At 38.6% G+C, this 11,362-nt stretch overlaps 2 protein-coding genes across 2 annotated transcripts; one reads left to right on the top strand and one right to left on the bottom strand.

The window, feature by feature from the left end:
• Positions 1-896: 896 nt before the first annotated feature.
• Positions 897-3,841, top strand: LOC107877605 (26S proteasome non-ATPase regulatory subunit 9; the record flags this gene model as incomplete). The annotated part of the gene is given in 4 exon segments (XM_047415128.1): positions 897-957; positions 1,955-2,056; positions 3,190-3,553; positions 3,653-3,841. Coding segments are annotated over 4 exon segments (549 nt in total), but the record flags the coding sequence as incomplete, so codon positions are not given.
• A 310-nt stretch (positions 3,842-4,151) lies between these two features.
• On the bottom strand, positions 4,152-11,142 carry LOC107877604 (probable WRKY transcription factor 32; the record flags this gene model as incomplete). The annotated part of the gene is given in 4 exon segments (XM_047415127.1): positions 4,152-4,648; positions 5,255-5,413; positions 5,791-6,461; positions 11,090-11,142. Coding segments are annotated over 4 exon segments (1,238 nt in total), but the record flags the coding sequence as incomplete, so codon positions are not given.
• Between the last annotated feature and the right edge of the window lie 220 nt (positions 11,143-11,362).

Here is an 11,362-nt window from a genome sequence, read left to right as displayed (position 1 = left end):
GATGTTTATAGTGGGTAGGAGTGTGTCCGTAGTAGTAGGGAGGAGTGCTTTGTTTGTATCTGTTCCTGTAGTTTCTTGGTCGTAGTGTTCTGGTGATGTTTGTGATCTCGAATAGATAGTTTATAGTATTACTCTATCGGTGTCTTGATCTTAGATTTTTATAGTGGGTAGGAGTGCGTCCGTAGTAGCAAGGAGGAGTGCTTTATTTGTATTTGTGCTTGTAGTTTCTTGTTCGTAGTGTTCTGACGATGTTTGTGATCTCTAATAGATAGTTTATAGTATTACTCTGTCGGTGTCATTGTTTCTTTTATTATCTGCGGTTGTGTTATCCCATTTTGTTGTTTATCTTTGTCTTTTTGTTTGTTATACTGTTATTTGTCCTGAGTCGGGGGTCAATCGAAAACCTCTCTTCTCTACTTCATCTGAGGTAGTGGTATGGACTGCGTACACTTTACCCTCCCCAGACCCCACTTTGTGGGAATACACCGAGTATGTTGTTGTTGTTGTTGCACAAGTACCCCGAAACTGTATTCGAATTTGCTATGATACACCTAAACTTTGCGGAGTTCTATTACCCCTAATCTCATTTTTTCGATATTTTTGTGCTCCTTTTTGCTGACATGGCTTCCAAGTAGTTGTATATTTTTATGTTCCTTTTGTGCTGACTTAGCAACCATCTCCGCAGAAGTTCAAAAAAAATGAGTTATAGAGGTAATAGGACAGTCGTAACGTTTAGGTGTGTTATAGCAACGAGCAACTTCGGGTATAGTTTGGGGGTCTACTTGTGAGTTATCTCTTTTTTTCCATTTGAGTGGTTGATCTTTTCTCTTTTTCCTTTTGGTTTGTGATTTGATGTGGGCTTTGATTATAAAGACTGAAACTTGAAGGTATTGCAGGGGTTCCCAAGAACTGATATTGATATTCCAACTGTGCGAGCCGACAGGCGTAGGCTTTCTGGTAATGCTCATAAATGCCTGTTTAGTTGTAGTTGTTTCTGCATTTTGGATATTCCGGGGTTTGTAATTTTATAAGAATCTGTCTGTTATTCGCAAAATCTTTAGTCCGTGAAGTTGCTTAGGACTTGAGTTTGATGTCATAACTTAGTCGAAGTTCTGAATGATATTCTTGTAGTATGTTTTGAGGAAGTACAATTTTATTTAAAGATGTGCTGATCGGGGCTAGCTTGAATGAACCTCGACTATTCCGGTGAGATAAGCTGCTCAGACTCTTCGAAAATGTCATTGGGTGCGTGTTGGATCCCAAGTAGTGCATTTTCGGAGGATCCGACACGTGTGCAGCAACATTCTTGGAGAGTCCGATCAACTTAGCCGGTGGGTATCTTATACCTCGGACCAGCGCAGGATTTGTATTTAAACTAAATTTGTAAACTCTCCGTTTTATTGTCCAAATTCTTGGTTAGGTGCCTCCATCACATATTTATTTAGTGCAAGGAAGTTAAGAAATGAACATGTTAATATTCAGAACTAACGAGCTCACTTAAATGTTAAGGCTCTTGGATTTTAACCGGGAAAGAGACATTTTTCATAGTTGAGTTGACGAGTTGGGTAATTGTGTGAACGTATAAAGTATTGGGAAATTCTTTTCTACCCGGAAGTTGTAGGTGCTTTTGCAGCTAACTGAAGTTTAGCGTTTTGAGTTTTCTAACCTATCTGGTATATGCCATCTGGTAGACTATCCTTTGTGCACTGAATGCGAGGTAGTTACTTGTTGCTGTAATTGAGGAGGAATTGCTGCTCTTTATTTTCAATAATTATTATCCTGGATCATGCCATGTTTCACACATCGATTGCTGCATCATCAGAAATTCACTATCTGTATTCTGTAGTGTAGTATATTTTGTTGTTACTGTTTCCAGAACTACTCGTGTTTCAGCAGCAATATAGTAAATTATATCTGCTCTTCTCTAAAACCGCGTTGTGTTTCTACACTGCAGAGCTACGTAATGATCACAAGATTATGACAGAAAAAATAGACCAAAATATTCAAGTTCTTCATTCAGCACGGCTTGCTTCTACACCTTCTGTCAAAGATTCAGGTATGTGACATTGGTGGATCATAACAAACAACTTGTTTGATAAGAATGTTGTCATACTGCTACGTAAAGGATCTATAGTTTTGTCAGAGAAGGTCGGTAAATTTTTTTCAGCAAGTGGGACGTACAGGTCCTTGAGCAATAGTAAAAATTTTCCTTATGCATCAGTTGGTTTCAGTAGAGATGACTTCCTTGGTACATGTGTTATCTGCCTGCTGATTTACATGTTTCGTGCTTAACCATCATCCATGGTATATGGACGCTATTATTCAACTAATGTGTTTATCCAACTGATGTCTTGAGCCGGGGGTCTATCGGAAACAGCCTCTCTACTTCTCCGGAGGTAGTGCTATGGACTGCGTACATTTTACACTCCCCAGACCCCACTATGTGGGAATACACTGGGTTTGTTGTTGCTGTGTTTATCCAACTGACATATCATATCTTCTGTGTGTATGCTTCTGCATCAAATCTTGTGTTTGCTTGTAGATTTTCATTCCATCCTGCTATTTTGTTTGTTACGAAGTTACTTGCTCAAGTTATACTATTTTTGACTAGGTGGTTTCTTCCCATCTATTCTAGCCTTGGTGGATAAAGTTACCGGATACCTCCAGATACCTGTTGCTGGTGGGAGGTGGCAGGTATCTCGTGGAATTAGTCGTTAGTCGAGGTGTGCGCAAGCTGACCCAGACACCACGGTTATCACAAAAAAAGTTATACTACTTTTGACTATTTACTTTAACATCCATGTGAACGCCAAGCACGTCACTAGAAGTTGTAGTTGATGGGGATAATGATTTTGGCTTGTATTGGTATAAGCTATTCAAAAGTTCATTGAAAATGCTACTCCATCAGTTTCATTGTATGTTTCACTCTTTTCTTTTTAATCTCTTTATATAGAATGAAATCTTTCTATATTTCTGAACTTCGTAACTTGAAAATTTACTCGTAATAGCATGCGTATATAGCCGTAGAAATGTCATAGCATATGATTAAGACCGCAAGTTCTAAGTGTACTTTCGCATGCTCCGTAGAATCAAACACCTTTGTATAAAATGAAACGAAGGGAGTATATAGTTAGTAGAGCATTTTCTTGTGGAAGGTCCTGACAATACATTTTGTTCCTTTCTTCCAAGACGACACTGCCGATGTAGGTGTTCAAGGATCTGCTGTCAACATTGGTTCCTCATCATCTCCGGGCAATTACATTGCGACAGCTGCTACAAGTGCTGCCATGGATGTGGATGTAGTTTTCAGCAGACCATTTGCGGTCATTGATGAAATAACGGAGGCATCTCCAGCTGCAGAGGACGGTTTACAACTTGGAGATCAGGTTGTGAGATTCGGGAATGTCCAGTCTGGTGAGAATCTGTTACAGCGACTTGCTGCTGAAGTACAGTCAAACCAGGGGTGTGCAGTATCCATGACGGTTATGAGGCAAGGTGCTATGACTAACGTACTAGTCACACCTAGAGTGTGGCAGGGTCGCAGCCTGCTTGGGTATGTTTATCCTTGTTTCTTGCTTTATTTTCTTTCCTTCATTTGCATCATCGGAACTTGCATAAATGTCGTTAACTTGTAATCCGTTAATATCTGCAGTTGCAACTTCCGGATCTTATGATACAAAAGTTGATGTGGAGGAGGATTGATCCGCGACTTCTTAAACCTTGTGTATTTTCTGTTGGTCTTTTATGAACGAATGCAAAATCTTTCGCGGATATTACAGTTGCTTTCAAACAGCTATTTCACACACAATTGCATCATATGGATGGAAAAATGTTTGTTGAATTTATGTTCCTTCACTCGAAGAGTTAGATGCATGTCAAGGGTTAATGGTTCAAGTGGTAAGGACTAAACATGTGCAGTCCTAAGTGCATGTCACAAATTCGAATCCTACCTCGAGGTGGGGTCTGGGAAGAGTAGAGTGTACGAAGATCTTACCCCTACCTCGAGGAGGTAGAGAGGTTATTTCCGAAAGATAACTTTAACTAGAAGATGCTTGTGCATATGTCTAACAATTTACATGCTAAACAAATTCATGTCCAACCTGAGTTCTTCTAAAACTTGCTAATAATAAATAGAAGAAACAAAAGCAAAGTGACAAACATCACAACATTTTTTCTCTTCCAAGTTCTATTTTAATTATTTTGAACAACAATAATGTACATAGTTGAGTATAGACTACTAAATATTGGATGACTACAATCATTCTACAGATGCTAATAAAAAACTGAACAATTTCAGCAAGGCTTTATTTCAAATCCAATACTCAACAGAGTTCGAGCCGATCCCATTGCCTTACCTCCTCCAAGATCCAATTTCTCACTTGTCAACTCACCTTGTTTATCAACGGACCATTGTGTGGTCGATTTTTGATGTTGTAGTGGTTCAGGTTTCTTCATATCGGTTATGGAAGCTGGGGCGGCAGCAGCAGCAATAAGAGGTGCACTTGGTGGACCATGACGCCTTTTTGGTACGGGCATGTCATGATCGTGTACTCCCTTGTAGGTTATTGTTAGCGCGATTGTGCTATCTACAGCCCTCTCAATGTGCTTTCGAACAGGACATCCAGCTGATGAACAACGATAATAGTTCCTAAAGGTCATTCAAGAAACAACTTAGAACAGAACAAGGGAACCAAAGAAGCAAAATGCAGGTACTTTTGACCAAGATAATGAGTTAAATGTTAAGTAGATTTAAACAAGTGATATCACTTATCAGAGAACAATTGTCAACGTAAAGGCATAATACATAAGCAGGCATTCAGATTTGGCATCAACTGGCAAGTAAGCAGTCAAATTTTGAGAGTGCACATCAAGACTACTCAACTTGTTTCCACTGTGTCAGTTGAACAATCCAGCTTACAACATGAACATCCAGACACCTCCCAAATTTATGCGTCACGTTCGTGTCAGTAGCACTCTCATCCATTAACACAATCCAAACAAAAGGAAAAGAAGGTGAGAAAATAGAACCCTCTCACCCATTAACGCAATCCAAACAGAAGGAAACGAGGGTGAGGAAACAGAACACTCTCATCCATTAACGCAATCCAAACAAAAGGAAATGAGGGTGAGAAAATAGAAACACTCCAGTATGAGTTCGAGAAATGCATTTAATGTGGCATCACTCCCTTCTGGCTCTTGGAAGGGAGCACAATCAGACGATTTATCAAGCGTAAGGCATAAAATAATACATTACCTTGGATGGGGATTTCCCTTCACCATTTTTTGTCCGTACTTTCGCCACCTGTAGCCATCACTTGAGATTCCTACATCACAAGCAGCATGCACCACAAGTTTGGGTTTCTTTCCAGGTTTAGAAACAGATTCGTAACAACTCGCGTCACTTTTTCTTGACCTGGAAATCATAGGTGAGAATTGTGATCAATCATATGGTTATGAACATTTGAAGGGTGAAAAGCAAAAAAACGGAACACTCCATGTGTCCCAATTTATGCGATGCAGTTTGATTGGCCATAGAGTTTAGGAAATATAAGAAGACTTTGAATGTTCCAAAACTACCCTTAAATAACTGAATTTTAAATAGAAGAGTACACATTTGTGAACTTTTTGCCAAATAAGTGGGACCCAACATGGATAAAATGTTGATAATGTAATTAAATATTTGCCAAATAAAGAAATATGTCATTCTTTTAGGAAACGACTAAAAAGGAAATGGAGTTATATAAATTGTGACAGAAAGAGCAACTAAATCAAATACAAGACAGAACTTACCTCTTCTTTTGTTCAGGTTCGTCACAATGCTCCTCTTTAATATCGATTTCAGTGTCAGTGTCGGATCCACCGGAATCCAAATTTGCTGTCTCGGCGATTGGTAAACTTTCTTGTAAATTTTCTTTGAAAGAGGATGCCACAGTCTCATTAGAATTTCTATTTGGATGATCTATTAAACTTTTGCCATTGGTAGATGCAGACAATATTGCAGACTTGCTTTCCCTTGAGCAAGTTACGCTCGGGGATGGATCATGATTGTGTTCACTTCTATAAATAATCTCCATTACACGATTAGTGTGACCAGAGCACTCAATCTTCTTGGCACAACACTCGAAATGAGTGCATCGGTAATAACTTCGAGTACCCTGAGGACTTTTAACTTGCTTTTGACCATACTTCCGCCAGTTGTACCCATCACGGTTTGATGTCTTTACTGGTACAAGAGGTTGAACCTTGGCATCGGAGCTCTGCTTAGCCACTTCTCCTGTACCACAATTTACTACTGCTGACAACCGGCTTTCTGCTAGAGTTGGACTTGGCACTGATGAAATGGACTGTGCAACAGATGTAGAGGACAGCTCCAATGTGGATGATTCATCTGGCACACGTTGTTGATGTTTTGTTCGTGCTTGAGCATTCATAGTTCCAGGCCTGGTAACACTAATTCTATCCTGCATACAACATGAAATGACTCATTTGTTGTCACCCCATCCCACAAATACACATATTCAGTTCCAACAAGTGCCTGAATTAGCTTTTCAGTAAAAAGTAGATTGTTTTTAGAAAAAAAAACTGGCAACTTTTTTCAGTAAAAAGTACTCCCTCCGTTTCAATTTGTTTGTTTAATTTTTACTTGGCATGAGGTTTAAAAAGGGAAGGAAGACTTTTGAATCTTGAGGTCTTAAACTAAAGGTAGGTGAAATGTACCAAAATGCCCTTTGATCTTGTGGTCTTAAACATATCATGTGGAAAGTTGGACTTTCAGAGAGTTTTCAAAAAGGGAAAGAGACATTCTTTTTTAAACGAAATAAAAAGGAAAGTAAGACAAAACAAATTGAAACGGAGGGAGATAACATTATAAACAGAAAAATAGAAACCAGATATTTTGGAAATGTAATGTATTAACCTACAAAAGTAATTTAACCATTACTCATTTATAGCATCAGTCAGGGGCAGATCTATGTAGAAGGTTTGGGGTGCCACACTTCTCGGTTGAAACTCTGTATATTTATGTGTATATGTATCAGTTAACATATAAATATTATGCTTAGCACCCACAATATCGAAGGAATTGGTGGTGCAACTGTGCAAGTGGTCAAAATGACTGGGTTTTACTCCAGCAGCGCGGGTTCGATTCCCGATCAACACTGTATTTTCAGTTTTTTAGAATGATTTTTAGCACTATACTGTCTGTTTTCTCTTTAAAAAAACTATTGTGGCTATGAAGAATGGAACCCTTGACCTCTACTTACAAAGCACTTGACAATACCAATTAAACAAGCCTTCATCTAGTTCCAACATTTGTTGATATATATAGTTTTATTTTATTCTTTGAATATTGACTCTACTATCCTAAAATATCGTACGGAGTATACGTTATTGTTCAAAACAAAGTGACACCAAGAACTTCCGAATCCTGAGTCCGCCTTTGGCATCGGTTCACAAATAATGCTGCGATTTGAAATATTATGAATTAGAGTTGAGTTGGTAACTTATGCAATTTCTCAAGCACATCTACCTACAGTCATTCAAATAATTCAAAATGCAGTCCAAGCTCCAGAAACTAGAAAGCAGTTTTTATTAAGAGATATGATTTTCAACCACTGCAGAAAGAAAAGGGCAGCCCGGTCTATGTGCAGTGTCCGAGGAAGGGCCCCACCACAAGAGTGTATTGTACGCAGCCTTACCTTGCATTTCTGCAAGAGGCTGTTTCCAAGGCTTGAAACCGTGACCTTCTGGTCACATGGCAACAACTTTACCAGTTACTCCAAGGCTCCCCTTCAAACTTGAATTATGATAATACTTCCAACTTAGTTATAACAATGTCCATGAATTCTAAGCCCGCTTTATCATTTTTCTATGTTCCTTCTTCATATTCATCGATCATTTTACTAAAATTATACTGGATGTTTCAAGCACGTGATCTGTTTTAACCTTTAACTCCCTACTCTGAAGTTAATCCAGCAGTCAACGACCAAATATGGACAAGGTATTATGATCTCTAATCACAAATACTACTGAAAGCACCTAAAAGGTCATGTGATGGTCACGGTAGAATATGAGTAGGAATAGGAATAACATATATAATCCTACTTGGAAAGGGATTGCAATGTAGTGTCCTATTAGGAAAAGGATTGGAATAAACTGTCTATAAATAAGGTCTCAATATAATAATGTAGTTACAACAATTCAATAATATTCTTCTCATACTTCTCACATGGTATCAAAGCCTCTACGATCTTGGTAGAGAATCAAAGAGCTTTCGCTGCTGTTGGGCGCCTATAACCTCCGATGCTAGCGGGCGGCTGTAACCAATATATGCCGCCCGTCCTGCCAATGATCATGTTAGCAAAAGTTAGGCCACCGCAATTCTTTCTCCTACTTTTTCATATCAGATTTGCGTAGCACCATGCATCTTTCTGGTGACTACTTTCTTATATCAGATTTGCGTAGCACCGTGCATCTCTCCAGACTACTCATATTTAATTTGCGTAGTACCGTGCATCTTTTCGGACTACTTTCTCATATCTGAGTTGCATAGCACCGTGCGTCTTTTCGGTGACTCCTCAGATCTGATTTGCGTAGGGTCGTGCCATCATTCCGACCCTATCCATATAAGTTCTCTTTTTCAGAAGGGTTGTGCCGTCATTCCAACCCTACCCATATAATTTCTCTTTTTCAGTAGGGTCGTGTCGTCATTCCGACCCTACCCATATAATTTCTAGTTTTCAGTAGGGTCATGTCGTTATTCAGACTCTACCCATATAATTTCTATTCCTCACTAGGATCGTGTGATCATTCCGACCCTACCATATAATTTTTTTCTCAAATGGTGACCACTTTTCAGCCATCAAATCTAATAATCCGGTGCGTGAGTATGTTCCGTCCAGTTCTTCGGTGACTATCTTGTTCAAGATCTACTCATCTCTTGATTTCAAGATGACCCTTATATTTTATACCAGTTTCCGGCAATTTTTCCGTGACACATTGACTTTCCGGAGATGTTTACTACTTTTCGGATCACTTTTTCAGTTTGTTCCGTTTTAGTTGAGGTCTCACATACGTCCAAAACAGCCCTTATCAGTTTTCTTGCAGATATCTTCACCAAATTCCTCATCGATCCTCGTATTAGTTACATCCATAACAAGCTTGGTACATATGTTTTCTATGCACCAGCTTGAGGGGGAGTGTTAGAATATGAGTAGGAATAGGAAAAACATATATAATCCTACATGGAAAGGGATTGCAATTAGAAAAGGATTGGAATATACTGTCTATAAATAGGGTCTCAATGTAATAATGTAGTTACAACAATTCAATAATATTTTTTTCTTATATTTCTCACAGTTACCATATCACGCCTGTTAAAGTTGACCTCTGATTTCAATTTATCCAAAACCAAAGGATCATGATTGGTAGTAAACCCAATGCTAAACATGAGAGCAAAGAGCAACATCCTCGGATAAAACACTTCCATTGTACCTGCATGGTCCCGCTGCTCTATGACACCGTACATTCCAAATTCCACCAACCACCAAGTACCCTAGGAACATGAGATGCAAGCCATTTTTTAAAATTAATGGTGATGGCTAGGCAACTTGACACACATCAACTATTCAACAGGGTAATGGCTAGGCAACTTGACACACATCAACTATTCAACAGGGTATCTGCTACTTGAGTACTTTCGACCAGTACGAGTACCGGGTGACTATCTCCAAGGCATAGTCAGATGGGAAAACACCTAGTATTTTTTTGTCTCTGTTGTTATTTTAACCGTGGTCTCCAAGGTTTGCACCCGCTCCATTGACCACTAGGCCAAACCCTTGGGTGCGAGAGATACATGTCATGTTAAGGTGAATAATTTGATTTTAGGACACATTAAATAAGTATTGCACAGCAAGGGCAGGAAATCTAATGCACAAAACAACTATGCCTTAATACCACATAAAGTAGAACCAGCTAAATGAATTCTCACTAATCATGTTTCTCCATTTAAGCTCAATCTACTCATTGTCATCATTATAATGAATATAAATAAAAGTGAAAAATAAGTCAAATACATATAAATAATAGTACAGATAATAAACTAATAATAGCCCTCCTCCCCCAGGGTTTTGCTCACTTGGCATAGATTGAGGGACTTGTGTCTTAAGTCACAAGTTCGAGCCTAGGCCAAACGTACCAAGTCAAGTGTTTATAAGTGGAGAAGGGTTGTGGAAAGGTCAGTTCATCCAAAGAATTGGCTCCCGACGGATTACTACTTCTAATGTACAACGAATTAGGCTCTGGATGTATCAAACTAGATCTTTTTGAGCCTAGTTTCCGATGCATCAAACCTTTCGTCAATTAGAGATCTGTACAAAAAGTTATGATTGTTTTTTTACAAGCTGCCATATTTTGGCACCGTAAGGGGTTCTCGGCGCCAATTGAAGTTGCCAGCCAAATTTTGAGTGCTAGTTTGGGCGCATGGCTTGGTTGGGTGCTTCAATGTGAATATAAAGCGGAATAAAGAAAAGTATACCATTTCTAAGTTGGCCTGTGGGAGAAGCTCAAGCACGCGAATCTAGGCTTACAAAACTCAATCAAGGTGAGTTCTTAAGACATATTTGGATTGATTTAAATGACAATTATCGATCCCTAACACCTAAATTCCATGGAAGTCATAGGAAATTGAAGAAATTCTCAAGAACACCTGTCAGAGAAGATGGACCCGTGTTAAGATACTTATATCTGAACAAGTCAGAGCCGAACATCTTCCCTAAGTTAAAAGTAAAGTATAAATCCTATATTTCAAGGTGAATTCTTAAAGTTTCCAGCTTTGGAATGATTTATACTTTTAAATATTTTAATGCTTTCACAATTTCACATTCATGTTGTGTTAAGAATCATTCCAGTCTTAGTGAGAGAATCAATGACGCTCACGGGGTGACGAGGAAATCGTTACTCATATTCCCTTTTTTTGGAACCTACAGTGACCTACCACAGCAAATCCACTCAAACGTCTCCCACATCCCGAAATAGCTAAATAAACTATCATTTCAAAAATATATCAAGCAAAAAGCAAGAAACTGCATACCTTGATTTTTTTCGTCAAACTAAACGGAGGCATTTCATATTCCACTGGTACTTCTGTCAGATTATTCAACACAGCAGTTATAGAATTTTCATAGACAATTAAGCATTCATATACACCTCATAATCATAATCTCTCTCTCATACACAAAAAAAAATGGAAAGGACTTACATTCTAGATATAATGGTCAAAACACACATCAAGTATCACATTTTGCGAGCTTCCTACATAAACTATCACCAACTATTTATCAAAACACAACTCAACTATCCGTTG

Source organism: Capsicum annuum, chromosome 7 (genome assembly GCF_002878395.1).
Source record: "Capsicum annuum cultivar UCD-10X-F1 chromosome 7, UCD10Xv1.1, whole genome shotgun sequence".
In the NCBI taxonomy this organism is placed as follows: Eukaryota; Viridiplantae; Streptophyta; class Magnoliopsida; order Solanales; family Solanaceae; genus Capsicum; species Capsicum annuum.
This window is presented reverse-complemented; position numbering and strand designations above follow the sequence as displayed.